Below are 24,764 nucleotides of genomic sequence, written 5' to 3'. Positions count from 1 at the left end.
ATTACAATGTGGTGTTGTGCTACTTTTTTTTTTCCATTTCATTCCAAAAACGTATGCAAAAGAAATTATGTCCGTTTCCGAAGAAAAACGAAAGTTTGGTTACGGTTGTACTGCCATCTATTAAAGACAGAAGAAAATTAATTTTTGCAGATCTCTTGAATCCAAGGAGGAAAGAATAACTTTCTTACGTTATTGCTTATTACGTTATTCTTTCCTCCATATCTTGAACACTGAGCTATAAGTAAACTTTACTTATAGCTCAGTGAGCACCAATCATCTCTGGAGAAACCGGTAGAAAGTAGAACCCTTGCTGCCATCTATGAAATAAAAACAAAAATACGTGATAGGGTTTACTAAATAAAAAATTGAATGGCCAATTTTAACCAGAACTATCAAAAGTTTGAATTTAATTCTAATTTAGCTCTTTCACGTCTAGTTATTTCTTTTGAAAACCGTTGGTACGTTTGGGGAATTTTATCATCAATTGCCAGTTGCCCGATTTCTTACAGCACCATTTTGTCCCGGATCTTTTTCCATATATTATGGTCACGCTATATTTTTTTAAGTCAAATATCAGTGGACTCATCACTTACTCAATCAACTGTGTTGCAAGTTTGATTAGTTTGATAAATGAGTAAATACAATTTAATCACATGATTAATCAATAATCAATTGATATTTACTGTTCCTTTCGTTTCTGATTGGAATGTGACGTCATCATTAATGTAACAGGTGAAAGCCTCTGAGTAGCGATAGACTTTGTATAATTTTTTGATTTTCAACAAATCACTTTGTATTTGTTTACATCTGCAGTTCGTTCAACGAAGTACACGCGGGTGCATGCCGTCCTGTAGCTTGTAGTGAGGGCTTAGAGGAGAAATAAAGAGAGGTTAGCCTTGCATAAAATTCAATCGGATTCGGAGGAATTTAGGATTGTATACCTCCTCTAAGAGTGAGAGCAATTTATTCGTGGTGTTAATGTATTTTATATTTGGTGATAAATCTTTTCGTTAGCCCGTTTTAGTTTCAAATATTTACCGAAAAATGTCAGATTCCGAGGATTCGGATGTGACAGTTGATTCCATTGAACTGCATCGAGACCGAAGTACAAACGCCAAAAACGAACGTATTAAGCACCATCACAATGAACATGTTTCTAGAGGAGCCTCTAAAAAATCACCTATGTCATTGAAAAACTTTCATCCTATTTCCGATTCCGAGGATGAAGAGGATCGCTGTGGAGACAAGGATCTTTTTCCAAGTAGTGATGAGGATGAATCTGGGAACAAAGCAGTGCAAAGTGAACAACATCTTCCCAAATGTCAGTTCTGGGATAAGTGTTATCGCAAGAACCCAGAACACCGCAAGATGTTCATGCACCCTCCTGAAGGTGCTTGTTATTTTCACATTTTCATCATGTAGTTTACACTCATAAGCAATTATTATTCACATGAAATCTGTATGCGAACGAAATCCAAATTCAAGACCTATTGGTATTTCAAAGTATGCGTTTGGGAATGAAGAGGAAAACATAACACCAGCTCTAATAGTGATAGTTGCAACAACAAAATTTTAAAGTATTTAAATGGCAACGCTTTCACTCTTATATCTTGCTAAGTGGTCCGTACTGTGATAAGAAACCCATGAATGTCGTGGGAACAGTACCCGTAGCATTATAAATGCCGTCACTGGGCGAGACAAAAAATTGTATGAAAACAACCTATACAGGTCACATTACTGTTGGAGGGAGTCTTTCCAAGAGGTTAGCGCACCAACTCTTAGGCAGGATTTTTGGCATTGGAATGGTGCTTGTAGCATCATAAATGCCGTCACAGGTCATAGATAAAAAACATGGATACCAATCCAGATCATATTACTACTATTTAACAGTACATGCACCTCATCATAGGCATGCACAGAATTTTCTCGAGGGGGGGGGGGTTACGTGCTCTGAGTGTGACCATGTGAGCTACCACTCATTTTGTTTTTCTCTTCGTTTTCGAGCGCAATCCTTGAAGCATCAGTATCTCGAATTGCATTCATTGATTTTTGTGGCAGCTAGGGGTATTATATATAAACAAAGTTATTTTATGACCATCCTGTGTGTGGTAGGTCCAAGCCAGTGTTGCCAACTTAGTTATTCTACAACTAGACCTGGTCTTTTTTTTTTTTAAATTTGAAAAAACCTATCTGGGTGTAAAACATACTAAGTGATATAATTGAAATATCGCTGAAGAGATTTAAATTTTTTCATTATTTGCAAAACGTCAGGTCAGGGCCAGAACTAGGAAAAGGGCAATTGCCTGAGGAGACAATCTTGAGGAGGGGTGTTAAATTTTTACAGGAATAAAAGCTATGTTACAAAATTCTTAACTTTTAAAATGGAGGGAGGTGCAGTGAAAATCAGTTTGTCATGAAAAATTACTGTAACTCATAGTTTTTCCCCTCGTGGCCAGGGGGTCCTTGACTACTTTCCATGCGTTCCCAAACTTTTCTGTTCTACCGCATCTCTTTTCAGGAGGGAAAAAATTGTTCATTCTTCCCCTTTCTTGAGGACCCCAAAGCAGAATATGCCAAAATCTGTGAAGTCTGTCACAGAACAATCTGTGCTGCTGCTACTGCAGAACTATCTCAGGAAGAATTCTAAGAAAAGTGTAGTGAACACACTCTTAGGCAAAGTGCAAATTGAGGCACGTGCAGCGTTCGCGACACGAAGCAGGGCAGCATTCTGTTTTGCGGCCAACGGAAATCAGAAGGACAGCGCAAATTGATACAGGAGGCGACACTACGCTAAGCGCATGTACGTGCGCACTCGTTGGCGCTGCTCTTGAGCCGCAGATTTTCTTGTCCCGTGCATGCGATTCTTCGTATTCGGTAGGGTTTTTTTAAAAATTAAACCGTCATTGTGATAGAGTTCGCATTCTCTTATGAAAAATGTTTAATATCAACGTTATTTACATGTATTAGCAATTATTTCTATAATTATTTCCTGAATTATTTTATTTCATTCTGAATTTTTATTAAATATAGTTCTTTCCAAGGTTTTGACTATTCATTAACTCTAAATTTTCTTTCATTATGGAGTTATTTTTAATTTCGAAATTCAGTATGAGATCATAAATTTCGAAACTCATTATTGGATTCATTAATTTAGGAATTCAGTATTGGATTCATTAATTTCAGAATTTTCATTGATACACAGAATTTTCACTAATTTTGTGGTTGTTTCCAAATTTTATAAATTGTCATTAATTCTGAATTTTAATTAATTCTCATGCATCCATAATTTTTATTGGTTTTTAGAGAAAAAAAATCCACTTTTATTTTTTTAATAGCCTACAAAATATTTCCCATTAAATTTATGAATTCGACTTTAATTCCGAATATTCATTAATTATGATATTTTATCGATCGATTGAGGAATAATTTTTCATTAAATCTGAAATTTAATTATTAATTCCACTAATTCTGGTGTTTCATGTTAATATTAATCTAGTTGTTTTCCATTAAATATGAATTTCCAGCAGTTTTGGAATTATTTATTAATTTTTAATATTGTGATCAATCCTTTCATTTATTCTAACTTTTCACAAGTTCCAAATTTTCATTCATTATGGAATTAATATTGAAATTAATTTCGGAAAAATTCCATCAATTAAATTTCGTTAATTTCGGAACATTCATTCATTCCAATTTCTGTTAATTATATAATAATCTTTAATTTTATTAATTGTGATTCATTCTAAATTTTGAATTTTCTTAAATTCTATATTTTCATTAATTTTCATAAACCCTGAATTTTCATTAAAATTTTTATCCCTCCTAAATTTACGTTAATGTTTATCTATTTTCAATGTTGATTAATTTATGTAAATAGTTTTCATTAATTTATGCACATTCATTATTTGTTATTTTAAGTAATAATTTATCAGAGAAAAATCTGAATTTTCAATAGTTTTTAATTATTCATTGATTTCGAATTGTCATCAATGCTGATTTTTTATTTCTTTGTGTTCACGTTTTTATATACGGTATTTTAATATATTTTTCAGCGCATTCCCATACTTTTTATTTTAATTAATGTTATGTCTTCATTAATGTAAACTTTAATGACCAATATGTAATATCCAAGCTCCGGGAGCCTCCCAAATGCCAAGGCTGCAGACCCCAAAATTGTTTCCTTTTGAAAACGCTCGGACACTTGAAACGCTTTCCAATATACGCATCCCCTCGCTACGCGTGGGGCGTGTTGACGTCATCGCACTTGGGTCCCGCCCACTCGCAAACGCTGCATGCGACTCAATTTGCGCTTAGGCTTACATGGAGATTTTTACCGCAGAACATTTCTTCCCAGTTGAGAGCTTGCTGCAGAACAATGCAAAACATTCTGCTTTGGTACTTTAGACAGCACCTCCTAGAGGTAGAAGGCATCTGCACGCTACTTGTGACGTCAGTAAGTAGTCCATTTTCCGTCAGAATATTCAGGGAACACTAGTCTATATTCATCCTCTAAAAAGAAAGTGCTCATATGACAACAAATCAAATGCTCGAACACAATGCCTGAGGAAAAAGGACTCACCGCCCACCCCTAAAATGTGAGAAATAATAATATACGTGAGGGTCATGAAATAATTTTGCCGAAATACGAGCCCCTAACGGCTACGCTACAAAAGTCATTGAATGAAATGAGAGATATAGGTGTTTCAAACTATGCACTCAAGAATGAAAAGGAAAAACAAAACCATAGTTCTTTCAGTTGCAGCGACAGAAATAACATTTTGAGAAATTCAAATATCAACACTCACTTTAATACATTGCTTTGAACTGATTAGCGTAGTGAAAAATCATGAATGCCAATGAAGAGGAAAAATTGTAATCATGAGAGCCAGATTTTTTTTTTAATTTTTGAGCGCATACTTTGAAACACCAATATATCTCCAATTTCATTCTCAGTCGTTGATGAAACACAAACTTTTTGAAACATATATGGAATTGTGGTACTAGAATAACTTAGCAATTTTTTCAAATGCATTGTTTTCTGTGACCTCAGTGTTGCAACCTACACCTTCTCGGTAACGTAAAAACAACTTGTACTAATAATTCTTCTCAACAGCTGTCATTTAAATAACAAAAGATACACATTATAATAACATATCAGAAACAATATTTTCTGCCATTTAATAAACTGTCAGCTATTTTCATGGCAGAAGACAAAATGACAATTACAGTCAAATCGCAATAAGTCGAAGTTCGATAGCTCGAATATCTGTTTGAGTCAAAGTTTTCACTCTACCTCAGAACTAGAGTTAAAATAGAACTAAGGGGCCGTTCAAGTATTACGTAAGCAAATTTTTAGACATTTTTGTCCCCCCCCCCCTTTGTCAGCAAAATTTCGTCATCAGCTCTGCCACTCACGGTTGATGACGTAAGCATTATCCGAACCCCCCTCCCCCCTTGTCATCAAAAGTCAGCGAATCGGAAATCCCCCCCCCCCCATCGATTAGCGTAGTGAAAAATCATGAATGCCAATGAAGAGGAAAAATTGTAATCATGAGAGCCAGATTTTTTTGACGTAATGATGACGTAATACTTGAATGGCCCCTAACTCCCTAGAGTTAAAATTTTTCCTTAACTTGAAGTTTTTTTTCCTTTAAGTCGAAAATTTTGAGAATGGGAGAAATTTAAAAGATACCATTTAGCAATATAATTTAGCATTTAGTAATAGACTTTATAAATGGAATTTATCATTTAGGAATGGAATTTATCAATAGAATTTACCATTTTAGTAATAGAATTCAGCATTTAGCAATATAGAATTAATATAGTCATAATATAGAATTTAGCAAATTCATTTATCTGCTTGCAAACAGTGTATGACTCTCTCAAAAAGTGTATGAAAGATGGACAAAATAGGGAAAGAGTTAAAATAACTGCATTTTTTGACAAAAATAATAGTGCTTACACTTTATTTATAATTTGTTTCATTTGCACGAGTATCATGTATATGCGTCCATTTCCATAATACAGTGTGAATATCTAGTTTATTTCTTAATATTCTCATTCAATAATTAAATACGATTAAATCAGACAAATCGAACTAATGATAACTCAATGTTTTTCATCAGCCTCTGCATATTCGAGTTATCGAAATTGGACTGTATTATGAAAGTCAAAGTGCATAGCTAAGTCACAGCTGATGGCGAAATATGCACATTTTTCACCAGATCTTGAATGGTATCACTATTCTGTGAGTTTGACAACTTTTCTTGCCCATTAGGCACAGTTTTTTTTATACTAATATAACCAGTGTGTGAACCTTATTTTGCATATCTAATAATGTACCAAACATCTTCATTATAGTTGGAGAAGGAAGTAGTCAAAGTTCCAAAGAATCACCGGTGAGCAAGAAGAAAAAGATAGATGTTTCAAGAAAATCTCCGATGAATATTACAGATGAAAAGATGCCTGCCGATTCTAATTCGTTTGGCTTCTATTTGGCCAAAGTCCATGGCATACCACCCAGATTCAACCAATTTATTGCATTTGACATCAAAGGTATGTATTTTAGTCAGTTGAATTTTATAAATCATGTTGAAACGTAACAAACTCGCAAACTCCTTATTAAACAAGCATGATTATAAAGGTGTGTGTCCAAAAACCATCTTTGATCTGCTATTCAATTGCATTAAAAATTTCATATTTTTCGCTACTCAATCTCATTATTTATTTATTTTTTTGTGCCTATTTCTTAGAAAATTCTTGAATGCAACAAGTGCTTCTCAATTATCTGTGCAGGGGCTTGACAAATTGAGAAAAAATCTACGACCTGGCGCTTGGGATTTGCCATGCCCTGGTCTAATTAAGGGCACTAATCAAAGAATTATCTGTCTAATGAGAACTCTGGAATGTTCTTTAAAATATGTAGTATACCATTTTTGTCCCTTTCTGAGTCAAGGTGAGGGAGTTTTTTTTATGACTCGCTCTGCATTATATTGATAAGTACAGCACATATTTTCCATGTTGTGACTGATAAAGGAGACAGACTACTGTAATATCTCTCTTTCATCCAAAATTTGTCATAAAGTTAGTTAAACAAGAGGGGCTATGCTCAACTCCCCCTATACTCACCACTCTCATGAGTGGATATAGGTTCTTTGAACAGTAGGGTGGAAGATTGATCTCTCATGTCCCCTTCCCCCCCCCTCACCTCTGCAGCCACCTATGCCCCCTCCATTGGATAAATGAGTGAATGGATTGCTGAAATGAATAAAATCAATTTTGAGATACTGTAAACTGAGATAACTTTGGGACTGCAGATTATGTTCAGCTTGCGAATTTCCCGCCAGTGCCAAGCGTTTTATCAGAACGCATGACATTGACTGGAAATTCGAAAGCTGTGAATAATCTTCTGTCCCAAAGTTTCACCCTCCCCCATTTCAAAATTACCACGGTTAACAGAATTTTATTTTTCTTCTTTCAAGACTATATATTTGTAAATTCTTGTACACAACTCGTGTTTTTCATCCCATCATTGTATTTCTTTTATTTCTTTAATTTTTTTTCTCTCCTGTTATCTGTTTTCCAGATCTACTGTCTTCGTCAAATGGAAAGTTGAAGGCATCAGCACAAGTATGCAAGCTTGCGGTTATATATTTTCTTTTTAGGATAAAATGACTTACTATAATATTGGTGATATAATATATAATCCCCAAAGCAGAATATGCTGAAATGTGTGATGTACATCTCTGAACAACCAGTGCTATTGCAGAACAATCTGGAAGAATTTTAAGAGAAGTATAGAAAAATGCTATTATGTATATGCAAATTTTTACCGCAGAAATTTTTCAGTCAGCCTAAGGCTCGTTGCAGAACATCGCAACGCATTCTGCTTTTGGGTACATAATGATAACATTTCATCAATATTAACTATAATTATTGATGAAGTAATTTACTCTAATCTAATGTTCCTTTTTTTTCCTTCATGAAATTGAAATTTTTCGTCTGGGTGCATCTTAAAATCGGTTACAATATGAACTGTTCAGTAAGCATGCAATCTCTCAGATACAATGGCATGTTTACCGGGAGGCTTAGCAGACTATAGCCCGTGGCAAATTTGAGGAATGGGTTGCAAAAGAAAATTAGTAGAATTGGATAAGAGCGTGAATTTTGTATAGCCCTCAATAAATCTGCCTCTGCCCTGATAGCAAGAGACTAGATCAGTGAATGAGCAAAAGAGTGACCTAGTAAGTTTGCAAGCACATGAGTGAGCAAAATATGATATGAGGTGCACTTAGAGCGTGAGCAAGCATGTGACTGACTAAAAGAGTGACTTTAGAGATAGTGTACTTGCAGGAGTGGGGGGAGGGCCAAGCTGATTATAGCACAGGGTGGAAAATTCAAGGAAAGAATAGTCAAGAAAATCACACAAGAATAGGAGACGAGTGGCAAAATTATCGTGTAGCCCACAGGCTGCAAAACCATAAATGCACTTCTGCTCAGATACCGCATTTAAATAGTTGTGTGTTAAGTTTAAAGTGAAAATGTTTCCTCTTTGATTCAAATATTATAAAGTGGGTATTAAAGAGCAGTCTGCTGAGTATTTTTTGTTTCCATCATTTTATTTTTTTATTCATTTGCATTTTTATAGCGCTAAATGACTTTTATCAAAGTGATGTGTTGTGCACACTTCAAGCATTTTTTTTACCACTCCTCTAGAAGCATTAAACAAGGATATATTTTGCAGCTGTGATATGAGGTGCACTCTAGATTTAGTCAAGTAAATACTGTAAATGACCTATCAATTCACATTGAGTAATTTCTAAAAACTATCAATATGCGTTATTTTCATTCTTGCAAGATATATTTTTAAACCATTTTGACATTCAAACTTTCATTCACTTACTAACATTTTTTGCAGTTGATGAATGATTTTTCTATATTTTTTACAGTTCAACTACATGGTTGATATTCCGTGGTTGATAGAGCAGTATCCAGTAGAGTCAAGGTATGTTTTCCTTTTTTTTCCTATATTTTTTCTCATTCCTAATATACAGTGAAACCTCACTACAATGATACTCAATATAGCGATGAATCCCTCTACAACAATAAGTTTTGTTGATCTGCTGAGTATTGTTATATTGAGGTTTCACTGTATTTTGAAATAGTGGTGCCAATCTTCGAGTGCCTAAGGCATACATGCAATTTTCCCCAAGGATGATGGGTGCTAATGACTGAATGTAGAAAAGGTTTGACCTCATATAACTATATAACGAAACTTGTTTATATCGTTTAAAAACCAAAAAGAAATGTGGTGAGCAAGAGTTGGCCACCCTTGTTTCAATCAAAATGTCAATAAAAAGCTCTGATATAGCAGTAATCTTTGAATTTTAGCACCCTCACAGAGAAGTTTATTTGATTTTAGATGTATCAAATCACAATCTTCTTATTGCTCAATTATTTGACTGTTAGTGGATGTTAATTTTCATGTGCAACTTTTATATTTTGCATGTGCCACCACCAAATATATTTTTTACGATTCTGTTATTTAATTTTTTTTGAAGGAAATGTCCATTATTAATTGTCCACGGTGAACAAAGGGAATCAAAGAGGGTTCTAGAGAAGTCTGGTGAAAAATATTCAAATATTCGGTTCTGTCAGGTATAGTATTTGTGAGGAAAATTTGTTTTTAGGAAATTTTTTCCTAAAAACTACATATTCAATTTTTGTGGATCTATCATTCAATTTGTGAATGTTTTTTAAAGAGCAAAAAAATTTTCTGCATTTATGCAATCATTAATTGTATGGGTCTGCATAATTATATGGATCTAGTTATGATTATTACTAATGTATAACTATTCAATGACGGATTAATGTTATTTTGTAGGGGGGGGGGTGTAGTTGGTTTCGAGCTGCAACAAACTGGGAGTATGGAATACACCCCAGAGAATATTTCATTTAATTTTTTGTCCTTCCCCCCCCCCCCTAATCCATCAGTGAAACTATTAATTCTATGTGAATTGGTTAAAATTTATAAAGATGTATACAAAAAAAAAAGTTTCTGGTGCCAAACAATATTTTTATTTTACATTCTCATTATTTCCTACCAGGCAAAACTCAGTATTCCTTATGGTACACATCACACGTGAGTTCATGCATATATATTTCATATTTCTTAGTAAAGTGTTGCATAGTTGTGTTGCTAAAAATGTGTTTGCCCTCATAAAGATCAGTTTAAAAAATCATTTTTTTATAGACATCATCATTTTATATCATTTTGGTTTGTGAACTACAGACTTATCAATAATTTTTCTGTAAAGATTATTTAGAATTAGAATTAAATTTTTCTTCCATTCTGTAGGAAAATGATGCTTTTATTATATGAAAATGGTTTGAAAGTTATCATTCATACATCTAATTTGGTTCCTTATGACTGGCATCAGAGAACACAAGGGTATTTTGTTTACATAGTCGTATTTTAGTTTGTGTTTAAATCAAATGAAAACAGTAATGTTTTCCCCCTAGTCTTGAATCCCGAACAGTTTAAAATTGTGTGATTTCATTACTGTGATTCTTATTTAAGTATTTTTTATCAAAAAATATGAATTTTTTTATATATTTCTATCACTGATATAGGGGCAGTGTGAAAAGACTTTTCCTGTAGTCATTATGCTACTGAAAATACATTTCTCTTTCTTTTAGCATGTGGATCAGTCCATTATTCCCTTTGCTGAAGAGTGGATCAGCATCAAATGGGGAATCTGCCACTAATTTCAAAGCAGATCTTCTTGAATATTTGCGTTCATATGATGCAAAAGAATTGGTGGAATGGTGTGATATCATAAAGAATCATGACATGTCTACTGCAAAGTAAATTCTACCTTTGTAAAAACATTTTTACTGAAAACGAAAACATTATAAATGACATTGCCTTGCTTTAGACCAGTTTCCCAACCTTTTTTGTTCCATCATCGCCTCCTTCTTCAGAAATTTTTCTTTCATTGCCCCAACGCAATCTAACCCATAGGATCCTATGTTCATAGGATCATAGGATACCCGTAGCTTCTACCGCCCCCCTGGAAATTTCCATCACCCCCAAGGGAGTGTTAACGCCCACGTTGGGAATCACTGCTTTAGACCTTCAAAACTAGTTCATATTTTGCATCATGATATGTCACACTCCTAAATGTTATGATTTGGATAAATGTTACCTTTTTGTACAAATCATAAAAGAGAGGAAAAACTAGTGAATGTAATGCAATGTAATACTTTTTTAAGTGAAACTGTAGAAGGGCAACTTCCAATGGATTTTTGCTCAAAAATAAGTCGAGAAATCACCATACAGCTATTTTGGGAAAGATGAGAATTTAACCCTTCGGTTTTTTGAACTTCTTCACTCCACTGAAAAAAAGGGTTATGATGGGTCCTTTAAACAAGCGGTCCTGCACTTTCTCCACTTATGTCCAAGCAAAAATCTTGGTAGTTGCTCATCTATAGTGAATGTATTGCAACTGATTTCAAATTTCAGATAGCAGTTTTCACTGTACCATCATAATCAAATCACAGATAATTAAGTTCATGTACACAGCAACATTTTAGCCTCTTATTCAATTTAATATTGCTGTAGGCACCTCTGTGCTGGCCAAATCTGGCACTATAATGTCCACAGGCTACTAAGCTATATTGCACACATTACCAAAAATTTCCCAGGCCATGTGCTGAAGACTCCTGCTGGAGTCCTATTTCCTTAGCGTAGAATATGTTGGAAGTTTGAAAAGTTTGCAAACAATATTTGAATTTCTTGATGTTAAAATTATCAAAATTACATAGTTCCATTCCACTGAATGATGTCTGCAATATTCTGATAGCCAAAATTAATATTTATTCCAGTATAAAACAGTTTTTTATTACATCAAGTTTTTATAATTTTTTTAGGGTTTTCATCATTGGATCCTCTCCAGGAAGACACATTGGCAGTAAAAGGTCATCCTTTGGGCATCTAAAGTTAAGAAAAGTATATTGTTTTCAGAAACATACAAATTATGTGAAATATTGCATGACCAGAATTTTTCCTATCAAATTATATTTTGCAGAGGTTTCAATGTACTATTTTTTATATCGACATTAAGGTCACACTTACTGCATGTATCTGTTAGAATTTTGATTGTTATCTGCTCATACCCTATCAGCAAATGGTGTGCGCAAGTCTTAGGTTCCAAAATATCATTAAGGATTTTCATTCCATGATTTAGAAAAGTAGATGTTGGACCTATCTGGCGATTCCGAGAACACAATCCCTCATTCATGGTGCCAGAGAATAATGTACAACTTATAGAGATTAGCCAGATTGTTCTTCAGATTCAAACCTGACAGAGAATGTCTGGGAAATCTTTAGCAAGCATTGTAATCATTCTTATTTAATCGCAAAAAAAAGTTGAACTTAAATTATAATTTTTTCACATCATGCACTCTAATCGTTTGTATAGGTAAAAATAAAAATTAAGCTTTATTTCACTGTCTTTTCAATTTTTCAGTGGATTGTGAATTCGTTGTGGTCATATGAATTTGCAGGAACAGGGAATAATAGAATTAGATTAAGAGTCAATTTATTGTATTTTAGCCATTGTGAAATTATTGTCATATCGTTTTCAGTTTCATATTTGAGGTTTAGGTTATTATTATCAGAAATGAAAAGCACTGTGTCATCTGCATATCTTATAATATTTCCATTCATTTGTAAGTGTTATATAGATGATATTTTCTCAGCCACCTTGTTGGGCATTTTGCCTGTTGTGGCATTGTATTTGTATAATGATTTCTTTGCTTCTAAATTTTGTTGATTTAACCCTTTAACAGTCTAATAGAATGCACTTCATATATTTATATATGTTTTATGTAAATCGTTATTTAAGCATTTTTTCAATACAAAGTTCATGTGCTACTCATGATTAGATAATTGCAGTAAAACTCCTCTTTTTCAGACAACAGTGGGGCAGAAAAGGTATTTTTTTAAAACTGGGTTTACCTTTACTGGGGGGGGGGGGGGTTGAAATGCATATTTCTACAATACAAGGGAAATTATTTGACTGTAAAAGAGGTGACCATAAAGAGAGGGGCCTTACTGTATTACCAGTGCAAAATATGGAATTCATTCTGCTTAAATTCTTTCAAATCTCAGTATTCTGAGTTATTCATGTGTTTACCTTGTGTGCATGAAGTATACAAAGGAACCTCTCCATAAAAGACACAATGGGTCTGGGATTTTATTTCAAAAATGGGGGCGGGGAGGGGGTATTCATGAATGTAGAATGTATAGCTAAATGCATTGAGGTCCTGATCTATATCTTCAAAAGTGTCCATTGATGGGAGGTGTCAGCTAATTGGGAATGTTTGTTATGGAGGTTCCACTGTAGTTCTCCTAGTTTGAGTATAACTTTATCTGCTCACTTTAAAATCTAGCAGTGAAGTTAATGGATTTTGAACACAAAATTTATGAAAATTATGAAAATTTTGCTTTCAAAATAAATTTTTAAATGTATATGTGTTTTTAAATGTATTAAATCAGTATGTATTAAATGTATTCAGAAATATAAAAAGAGAAAAATGTAACAAAATTCCAAAAATATTGCTTGGATAATAACCTTGTCATTAAGTGTTGTGTAATTTACAGAATTTTACACCCATGTTATTTTCCCCTCCAGGTTTTGAGAACTAAAGGATCAACAAGTGAGCAGATAAAAAAAGATTGGTATATTGTTGGTCAGTTCTCCAGTATTGGTTCTTTGGGTGCAGACCCCAGTAGCTGGTTGAGTGGAGAGTTTTCATCAAGTCTCTCAATGACTAGAAACTGTTTGATATCATCTTCTCCACCTATGAAATTAGTAATTCATTTATTTGTTTCTTTTGTTTTGGTGCTTGCCTATAATGTATGTGCATTATTTATATACAGTCAAATCCTGTTATAACAAACTCCAAGGGACTCCAGTCCCTTGGAGTTTGTTACTTACAGAGCACTTTGTTAGTAAGGAATTTCCAATTTTACGAATTTTAACATTCTCTCGTTCAAAAAAAAATTCATTGTAGCAGAATTCAATTCTAATGGGGAAAAATTACTTATTTGCATTCTAGATGATAGAAAGAACCAAGTTAAATTTCAAAAATAAGCCAAAACAACAAATCAATTGAGAATTTAATTTTTTTTTTGGATAAGTTTTACTTACTTAACATATGTATTTGAGGCAAATAATCCGTTTTTATTTTTTGTATAAGTATTGGGGAAGCTGAGGAAACAGCAAATTCTTCTAAAGTATACTTTGCATCCAAAAGCAAATACAAATACGAAGTCTTTTCTTAAATGAGTGAACTGGTAACTGGCACATTTCGGGAATGAATGTCTTGAAATGCCCTGTATGTTTCTGGAAAATGTCCTGTAAAGACATCTGCATCCACATCTTGAAAATTTGGGGAAGTCTAGTTTTTTATTTCTGATCCTATAACTGCTGTTTGAATTTTAAATTCTAACCTAGTTCAATTTTTCAAAAATATTGAAATAGTATGTGCATAGGCGGAGATAGACTCGGAAGTCTGGGGGGGGGGCACGGTCATTATTGCTGGGGGAGCATGATGATGATGTCAATTCATCTATACATATATGCATTAGATCAGTTTACTTCACTTTTGATGCTCTGTATCTCTACCCATGATTACATGGAGGTATGTCGTATTTTAATGCCACATTGTTTTCTCCAGTATCAAGATAAAAAATTATCTTAAGATTTTATTTAAACGGAAACTTTTCTTTTGAGGCCATTCATTTTGAAACAGAAGAAATAAAAAACCTTCCTAACACTGGCTTACCACAGATTTAATTTTTTTTTACAGAGCATATTGTTCAAAATCCCCCCCCCCCCCCCCCCCCACTCACAAGACATAGAGCAAGCCTTCTTCCCCAACAAGTTAATTCTCTAAAACCAATCATTTTATGAAATGTTCTGTTCTCTTTTGTTGATGTTCAGAAACTTGTTTTTGAATTTATTATAACAGATTTTTCATTCCATAATATTGGAATTAGCAACACATTGTTTCTATATAAACTTATTTAAGGATTAGAAAAGTTTTTGTTACAATGAGATTTTTGCTATAATGGTATTTGTTAAAATGGGATTCAATTGCAGTATACACACAACTAAACTAATGGGTATTACAGTTGATATATCAAGAACATATATAAATATTGATAAACTCCAGCTGTGAAAGTCTACCATTTCTCTTCATATCAAGTCTCAAGATTTGCTATTGATCACAATATCTATCAATTATTTAAAGCAGCCACTTTTTTAATAGATTCCTATAACCAGTGATGTATATTTTTCAAAGTTTTATTGACAGTTATGATCTAGATGACAGCTGAATAATTTGGTTATTCAGCACTTTAGTAAGAGTACTCAATAGTTTAATCTAATCTAGCAGAAATTGTATTGACTTTTATGTTGAAAATAATCCTAATTCGGTTCTTCAATTTGTTCCCATTTGCTTTATCTGTGCACTGTTTTAAAAAAGAGGGCTCACACACAAACCTAGAGCGTTATTTTTTAATAACATAATGCATGCTGTTATAGCTTTCATAGAAAATATATTTCATGTTTGTAGTTCTATCATTTTGTATTATTTTACAAATAGTTTTTGTTCTCAATTTTTCTAGGTGTTTCCTTCTGTTGAAAATGTCCGTTGCTGCTTAGAAGGGTACCCTGCAGGAACATCTCTGCCATATAGCATCAAGGTGGCCTCCAAACAATCTTATCTGAAGTCATTCTTGCAGTAAGACATCTTTGTTTTCAAAGTTGGAAATTTCAAATATGTAATGTGAATAGTCAAAGTGTAAATATCTACTTCTTTAATATCACAGAGAATGATTATTTTGATCTGGGGGGTTTGCTTCATGGTCATGAGATGGCCATCTAGTTCAGAAGTGGCCAACTTTTTTTCTGTTCATGGGTCAACATAATGGTCAGCTGCAGTGTTGTGGGCCACACCAGTGGTGGCACTTTGGTGTATAAGCCACATGATTATTAAATAATTCAAGATATACAGAAGACTGGATTTTGTGAAGATATTTATTATTTGAGATGTTAATTTTTTAAGGAAGGAAAAACTCATCTCTGCCTCTACCGGGAGTCGAACCCGGGTCCCTCGATTGCCGGACGAGTGCTCTGACCACTAAGCTACAGAGGAGATAGAGATTTTTCTTCTCTAGCACTCGTCTGGCAATCGAGGGACCCGGGTTCGACTCCCGGTAGAGGCAGAGATGAGTTTTTTCCTTCCTTAAAAAATTAACATCTCAAATAATAAATATCTTCACAACATCCAGTCTTCTGTATATCTTGTATTAACAAGTGGAGAGCGACATTCATGTCATATTAAATAATTATTAAATTACTTATAGGAAGTATATGATTCAGAATAATATTTGTGTGGGTAAGAGGAAAATGTGTTGTTATAACCATCTGCAGGGATGAAAGAAGGAAAAAATATCAGTGGTGACTTATTAGCTGGTTTACAATTGTGTAGGTACCATGATGATCTCACAATGTGTTTTGTTGGTGTTTAATTGTTGTATTTGGTACAGTGGTGTTTAGCTGGAGGTTTTTCTCTGTGGTTTTCTGACTTCAAGGGGCTTATGCAAGCCAGAACTTCCATTTAAAAAAATGTTTATTTTTTCTGAGAAGAAGCTGACCTTGCAAAGTTATACTTACAAAGCACAAAATTCAGCATGTTACCATTTAGAATGCTCATTTGGAAGTTTTGAACACCATGAAGTTCTTGAACATATAACTCGCACATAAACCGCAGACATCATAAATACATTAGTGCCATGCACAGACATGTGGTCACAACACTTTCCGACATGCAGTGATTGTTGAAAGTTCCTGAGAGAAATGCTTACGAGGTGAATGTGAAGTTTAATTGTGGCAGTAGTGACTGGATTGAATAATGCCAGCTTGGACAGAAAATCTATTGTAATGACTAATGTAGCTCTTATGTCTCAACAGCAGATAGATGAACCATGATTATCTGAACATTGATCCAAAGAATATTCTTCAATACAGAATTTTTTTCCATCAATATTATATTAACAATAAAAGAACCAATTACTTTATTGAAGTCAAATTTATCTTCTTTTTGTTAAATTCAGGAAAATGTTTTGACTTTTTCTGGATAAGATAATTAAATACTATGAAAGTGTAGCTCTGGCCGTTATTATTTCCTGTGATATATTTTATCCGAGAATGATGTCACTCTCCGCTATCCATACAAAGGTTTTTTTACAGCTGGTTGATCAACGCACTAGACTACAGAGGCAACAGATTTTTTAATTTTTCCTTGGAGCTTGTGTGCACTGAACGGGACCTTATATAGACGGTCGTACGTAACTCAGGCCAAAGCTCACAACTGCTGACAATTATCTAAGAATAATGTCACTTTCCGCTATCCATACAAAGGTTTTTTACAGCTGGTTGATGAGAAGATATATTTTTGGAAAGAGAGAAAATTCTACTGCTCCTGCGGGGACCGAAACAGGGGAATCGAACCCCCGCAGGTGCAGTTCAATTTTTTCTCTTTCCAAAATATATCTTTGCATCAACCAGCTGTAAAAATCCTTTGTATAATATTTTAGCTCATTACATTCCTCACTATTAGATTTCAGTCAAAGTTGTGATTTCAATCTTGTGTTGCAAAGCTGAGAGCAATAATTGTTAATCTATGTTCAACAGCTTATATAATATCAACTCAGAAATTAATAAACACTGTTTATTATTACATAATTTGCTTTATTCAAAACAATTTTCTTCTGTATCTTCTGGCTATATTCATTTTTTTCCAGTCAGTGGAAAAGCGAGAAAGTTGGAAGAAGTGAAGCTTCACCCCATATAAAAACTTATATGAGAGTTTCTCCGGACCACAAAAAAATTGCCTGGTTTCTTGTTACAAGGTAAAGATGTAAAAATACTTGATAAAAAAAAATTTCTTCATATTTTTGAATGCCTGATTTTTTCTTGTAGCTTTTAACTGAAAAACATCTATTAAAAAAAATGAAATTTTTTTCTCACACAGCTGTTTCACATTTTGTTTAAAAGAAAATGAATTACTTTGAAATATAAATGATAAAAAAAAACTTTTAAAAAACTATCTTGCTGCATTCAACTAGTTGTAATGCTGCATGTTTTTCAATAGTTGCTATACTTCTCAGCTGGCAGTCTTTTGTCCTTTTCTGGTTTGTTAATTCTCTACTTAGATAGTGCCATTTTCATGACTGTGGATGTACATACTTTTCTGCACTGAATTATTTTTCCTTGTGGGTTCAGTAAGGTGTCATTCATTTATTGGCAGGCTCAGATAATGACAATAACTAGCCTGTTTAAAATTAGTTACTCATATTATAACACACTTTTTTTTTCAGTTAGTTGTGCATACTATGTTTTTTTTTGCCTCATTACTAGTCATATTGTGAAATGTTTTTTACTTGATGGTATTTCATAGATTAATTTCTTTTTCGTTGCCAGTGCGAATTTGTCAAAGGCTGCCTGGGGCTCTTTAGAAAAAAATGAGACTCAATTCATGATTAGATCATATGAGCTGGGAGTGTTGCTTTTACCAGAATTTTTTGTGAGTTCACTGGTATTGATGTCATTTATTTTCTAGTATATAATTGTAACAATTAATGTTAGTTAATTTTAAAAAAACCAAAAAACTTTGCATTCAAGGGAAAAATACTGTAAATCCTCTTTTTGCTTCTATAAATGAAATTGTGAATGGGTATCTAACATGGCTCCCGTGCAAATGATAATACAATGAGTTCATGTAAGACATAATTTTCTGAAGTTAGAACAATTTTATTAGGGTACAAAAATGATTCAGAAAGGAAATTTACATGGAATTAATGTGGAAGTGTACCAGGGGTTCTCAAACTGTGCGTCTCGAAGCTTTGTAGTCCCCTGACAAAAGTTTTTCGAAAATGTTCTTTGTTCAACATCTCTGTTGAGTGGGCCGATAAGCATTGAATAGGGAAAAGGGGTGCCGCCAGGTGGAAAAAGTTTCAGACTCCCGCTGAAGTATACCATTTTTAATTTTACCGCTGTTTGGAAAACGAAAACCATGACTTTTTCTAACAGAAAAATGTACTTCCGAAGGTTTCAAGATCCACTTTCTATACAGTCATAAAAATGGTGGGTGGGAGGTAGAGAAGAAAATAGAATGACACCAAACAATTGCTACGAACTATTGTCACTCCCAACAGTGAGCTACACTATGGTATGATTCTGTTATGACATCACAACCAGCTGCATTGAATCAGATGGATAACAAGGGATAGGGTCTCATTATTCATATTTATAATTTTTCTTTTCTGAATAATGTAGTCACTTGTATACGTTTTGCTATATCTTTTAGCCATTTGACTTGATTTTGTTTTTTTATATGATTCAGCCCAAACTTTTGGGCATTTTTTTAAAATAATTAGAGTTATATCTTTGTCCAGTACCGTGCTCAATTCCCATGCAGTCCTTTTCAGAATCAGTCTTGACATGGAGGTACAACCAAAAACGGTGATCAGATGAGAGCTTATTGTTACTGGCAGAAGTCCCCCCCCCCCTCCTCCTAAAGAGGGTTTAATGCATGTCTCTTGGCCAGAGACATTGAAAAAAATTGTAAACCTATTCTTCATGGAATTAGCTACAAATTGTATTGGTCCCAGTCTAATCAGCTCTAATAAAAATGACCGTGGTTAGACTAAAATGATCAAATAATATATCAATTTAGTTTGCTATTGTAGCTTTAAAAGGACTTGACCACAAACTAAATTACAGGTAATTTGTTGTATTTTACACATCTTTTTTCAAAAGTGCAAGTTTGAAAAACTTGTTTCAAAAGTGCAAGTGTGTTTTTCAAGTGCTTAAAAATTCCATTGGTTGATAGATCATGTTTTAAAGTTTCCTACTGGAAATTATCACAGGTGACTTCTCAATGAAAATTATGTTTTTGGGAAAATTAGTTTATGAGATTTTCATTTTTTTATATTATTTGTTGTTTCATTTTCAGCCAAACTTCTAATCTGTGTTTTTATTCCTGCCATTTGAAAGTTAAGTATTAAATAAAGAAGGGAAAATAATGCATGTACTTTGTCTACTTTTACCCACTAATCATATGAGTTTCATGGCAATAATTTAAACTTTTTATGCAAGTGATTGATAGATGGTTTATGATGGTCATTATGATATGATGGTTTGACAAATCCCAGGTGCCAGGTTAATTTATGGTGACTAAATAGTATAAAAATACTTTTGATGTTTCTTCAGCTTCCTTTCTTAACGGCGTTTGACCATATTTATATATATATGTGTGTGTGTGTGTTTTTTTCTTCTTATTTTACTGATTGGTCACCAAATTTTGCACATATACCAAATGAGACCTGACTTGAACAATAGGCTACTTTTAAAGTTCATCATAGCTGGGCAAATGTCCAAAATGGGCAAAAAACTGTCGGGCAACAATGGTTCATTAGGCTCAACAATGACTTTTGAAATATTTACTTTGGTTACTGTGGTTCCCAAAAAGTTTGTTTCAGACATGTATATTCCATTACTTGTCACTTCTTTAATGTTGTCAGTATATTGCAAAAACTCGGGCAGCACTGGGTACTATAGCTAGTTTACTATATTGGTATAAGTTTTATAGGTTTAAGAGCTTTCTCAAATCAACCTCCAACTTATTTTTTTTTTCAATCAATTTCCCAAGTAAGAAAACTCAAATTTGAAAATTTACAAACTTCTGTGCAGTGTTTGCCAATGTGCATCGAAATTCAATTTTACTCCTCCAAATCTCATTGAGGTGGGAAAATACTTTCAAGTTTTAGGTAATTATTTTTAGTAGAGTTATTTTTCACTGATTACAAAAAAAATACTCCTATGTGACTGAATTCTGCAACGCTTTTATATTTTTGAAGACATTCTAAAAATCTATATCAGTTTTCAAATATAAAATAAATGCCATGATGGAAAAGTTTCTTGGTTAATTTTTTTACATATTAGAGGGAAATATCTTTCTCTGCAGGATGATAGTCAGTTTTTCAATATTTCTGGAAGCAAAATTGGATCTAAGTGCTTAACTCTTCCATATGACATTCCACTCACAGAATATGGGCAAAGAGGTAATGGATATTTTCTTCTATTTTTTACTTACAGCATTTTGAATTGTTGATTCATTGAAAATAAAGATGATTATAACTATTAAAATCACATTGTGTTTGACTGCTTGAGAATATGACCCTCTGAAATGTGTATGATTATGTATAAATTAAACTTGTGCGCATAATGTGGAATATAAGTTTTTGATTCTTGTATCATTTAAAAAAATTATTTTTTTTTTAAGAGTAGTCTATAGCTGTGTGTGTGTGTCATGCAGTGCAGACTACCAGGCATTGATCTGTACTTGCATCCAGGGAGCAGGGATCAAGGTACAAACCATGTTGTCAGCACAACGATGGTTGGCTGAAGTTGGTTTTCTGTGGTTTTCCAACTCCAAGGTGTAAATGCGAGCTAGCCTCCTAATTGAATTAAAAAAATCTTTACACAGAGACCAAGCAGACCTCAACATGATACTTGACAGCATAGCATTAAAATTCAGACACTTGCCATTTTACTCAAAAAATCACCAATGAATAAGGCAAATACCAGAAAATACTAAAACTCCTTATGCATTTCAACACACTATGGGTGTCATCTTCAGAGGATAAGAATATCTTTCTGACTGAGTATCCCAAATAGATTAATTACATCTCTTTAATTTTGGTTGCTCAGCGGAACAAAAAGACAATATATCTGTTCAAGTCAAACATCTTGGCAAAAAAAGTCTATTCTTGCCACAACGTTTGAAATGAGATGTTTGAATGAAATGTCATTCATTTCTTGATTGATTTCTGCTTGGGTATTTCACATAGTAATTATTAGGTTGGGAGCAGAGTTCTTGCCAGAAATGATAAGTAGCATCAGACAAGCTGCCGTAGTTGTGTTTATAGCAATTTGCATAATCGTGATCATTTTGGAAACATTAAAGTGTGTTCTAGTAGTACGCAAAATTTTGTTTGTTGTTTACCACTTTTAGGAATGTGTGAATGGAATATGTTAGGAATATATATATATGGAATGTGTAAAATCTCTGTTAAAAATCTAAAATTTGTCACATCATTTGGTTCCACTGAAAATCCAAACTAAGTATTTTCAAGGCTACAAGTGCGATATATTCTGTCTTAGGAGGCCCACAGTAAGTGCCAGAACAGAGTAGGATACTGTTTCTACTATGGACATTCCCTTCAAAATCCATCTGGAAATTGCCTGATGAGAGGGTAAAAAAAAAGGTAGCCAAATGCACACTGGCGCACAAGACGATCATATTGTTTGTCTGGTGGGATCACTGTGGAATAATTTTCTATGACTTTCTTCCGGAAAGATTTTTTTTTTCCAAACAATAAATTTCTTTCAAGAACTTTGTTCCCCACCTAATATTTGGAACAGTTGCCAACAAATAATGATTTTTGTATGATACGAATGTGTTTGTATGAAATGATTTTTTTTTTCAAGTATGCTTTTATTTATATAATTACAGATGAGCCTTGGATTTGGGACATACCTCATGTTTATGGGCCAGACCGATTTGGAAACATGTGGTGTCCACCATAAAAATATCTATCTTCAGATAAGGGACCAAAATCTGCTCTTTTTTTTTAAATACAACATTTTTAAAAGAGTTGCATGTATAGTATATATGGAATTTACATATTTATATAAAATAAATATTTTATTACTGCAAGTATTCAGTGTGGAAAGATTCATTTTCAAGTTATAAACCATTCAAACAATTTATGAAAAAAAATATTTTGTATCAAATTTAGGAAAACAAAAGTATTTTGGCTGGGCGCAGTAGCGCGCCCAGGTCGATAAGATACTCTCCTAAAGTACCAAAGGATGTTCAGAGGTGTCGCGAGTTCGATACCCGATTCGTCCTTGTCAGAAACTTTCCTGACAAGGGTACAACAGAAACAGCAACATGACCCCCATCGAGGGGGGGACCTCAACCTCTCGAGTATAAAAATAACAAACCTGCCATTCGGGATTTACCTTCTCATTAACTTGGAATTTTTATCAATACTGTGTGTGTGGAATTTTTCATCTTATTAACTCTGAATTTTCGTCGATTCTGGGATTTTTCTTCACATTTATTGTGAATTTTCATCAATTTTGAGATTTTTCTTTTATTAATTCTGATTTTTCCACTGTGATTTTTTTCTCTAATTAATTCTGATTTTTGATCAATTCTGGGATTTTTCTTCTCATTAATTCTGAATAGTCACCAATTCTGGGATTTACCTTCTCATTAATTTTGAATTTTTATCGATACTGGGATTTTTCCGTTCATTAATTAATAATATATAAGGAGATTATAGAAATCTGTCTACGCCGTGGTTAGATTCTGGGTTTATAGACGCGTCACTTCGTAGAGCAGCTCAAGAACGTAGATTTCGCGATGGGCCGGGCGTTATAACGAGCGAGTCCAATGGAGAACGCACAAGGGCGCTCGATGACGAGACAGTAAGTCAACGCTTAAGATTAGAAGTGCCAGTCACTTGCGTATGCCATGTAGCAGCGTCTAGTTAGTAAGGTTGAGGCTGAGCAGTAAACGATCCGCGATCCCCCGATTGTCATCAGCAGCCAGTGAAACGTTGCTTTGACGAGTCACCCGGTCAATAAATTTTCCACTGCGCATCGCGTTCGTAGTTAAGTCGATCGCGCGAACAAGATACCTTCTTGGAACAATAGAATTTAACCTCTTCACGTACAAGCTTTTTTCAAGAAATTTGGATTCTCTTCTCTCTTTTTTTGAGGAGTCAGCGGTAAATCTTGTTAATTGTTTAATTAATTTAAAATTGTTTTTACATTGCCTATAACAGAATTTTATTTTTTAAAGGAGTTCGTGGCCTTCATTTTATTGTGCAAGGGATCCACTGAAAGTAAAATCACCAAGAAATTATTAAAAAATTTGAACTAATATAAAAGAATGAAGGAAGTTCGGAAGCTTCCAAGTATTCATAGAAAAACTCAAATTGGCCCCTGAAAAATCAAAAATTAAATTACCATCATTCCGTAAGTTTAAAAAGAAATGTATCTGGAGTCACTAACAGAAAAAGTAACTTTGGAAAAATATCTGATACTGCGTATAAGCGTTTTCTGAGACACAAATGTGAGCCGATCTCCCCGTTTAAAAGTCTCGCCGCAGGGAGCAACAGGCCTACAACAGTATACTATTCAATCATGACACTTCATGCATAGTTAGAAAAATTGATGGCAGATGGCACTACACTTAACAAACATTAACAGAAACAAACTTCACGGAAGGTTCACTACACGCACACACACACACACACACATTCCAACATGTACCAATTCGTTAGAAGTTCCGCAGAGGAATATGGACGAGGTGTATGTCTGGTTTAGTAGTAGTGTGTTTTCTAAGTCCTTTCACATTGGAGACACTCAAATTTCGCGCAACACATTTCTGAGAGAGAGAGCTAAAAAAATGAGGTATCAAAATGCTGGGTATGATTCGTATTTTCGAAAAGAAAAATTCAATGTTTTGTATCATTTCAATTTTCAGGAATTTAATCAGCTATTATTTTACATTTCAATTTTCCATCTCGCGCCCCTCCCTCCCCCCCAAAA

At 33.8% G+C, this 24,764-nt stretch overlaps 1 protein-coding gene across 3 annotated transcripts; it reads left to right on the top strand.

The window, feature by feature from the left end:
• The first annotated feature begins 755 nt into the window (after positions 1-755).
• gkt (tyrosyl-DNA phosphodiesterase glaikit) lies at positions 756-22,855 on the top strand. 3 transcript variants are annotated; one of them, XM_089254821.1, is made up of 15 exons: positions 756-1,390; positions 6,361-6,555; positions 7,586-7,629; positions 8,949-9,004; positions 9,561-9,657; positions 10,107-10,141; positions 10,358-10,450; positions 10,699-10,866; positions 11,932-12,010; positions 13,698-13,877; positions 15,698-15,813; positions 17,879-17,986; positions 18,558-18,660; positions 21,103-21,199; positions 22,654-22,855. In XM_089254821.1, exons 1-15 carry the CDS (start codon positions 1,045-1,047, stop codon positions 22,725-22,727), a joined length of 1,791 nt encoding a protein of 596 aa, XP_089110947.1. In that variant the 5' UTR covers positions 756-1,044; the 3' UTR covers positions 22,728-22,855. The 3 variants fall into 3 exon arrangements, with proteins under 3 accessions (XP_089110947.1, XP_089110948.1, XP_089110949.1); XM_089254822.1 differs by lacking the exon at positions 756-1,390 and adding an exon at positions 6,126-6,247; XM_089254823.1 differs by lacking the exons at positions 756-1,390; positions 6,361-6,555 and adding an exon at positions 6,803-6,955.
• The last annotated feature ends 1,909 nt before the right edge of the window (positions 22,856-24,764 follow it).

The sequence above is a fragment of the Pholcus phalangioides genome, unplaced genomic scaffold, assembly GCF_987345545.1.
Source record: "Pholcus phalangioides strain wild (caught in Gottingen) unplaced genomic scaffold, Ppha-v1.0 ptg000042l_1, whole genome shotgun sequence".
NCBI lineage: Eukaryota > Metazoa > Arthropoda > Arachnida > Araneae > Pholcidae > Pholcus > Pholcus phalangioides.
The sequence above is the reverse complement of the archived record's forward strand: the minus strand, read 5'-3'. Positions and strand labels throughout refer to the sequence as shown.

Excerpts from the sequence above, each read along its gene's own strand:
- gkt (XM_089254821.1), top strand. The coding sequence starts at position 1,045 with ATGTCAGATTCCGAGGATTCGGATGTGACAGTTGATTCCATTGAACTG. Across the intron at positions 15,814-17,878 it reads TATCTGAAGTCATTCTTGCA|TCAGTGGAAAAGCGAGAAAG; the intron begins GTAAGACATCTT and ends ATTTTTTTCCAG. Across the intron at positions 21,200-22,653 it reads CACAGAATATGGGCAAAGAG|ATGAGCCTTGGATTTGGGAC; the intron begins GTAATGGATATT and ends ATATAATTACAG.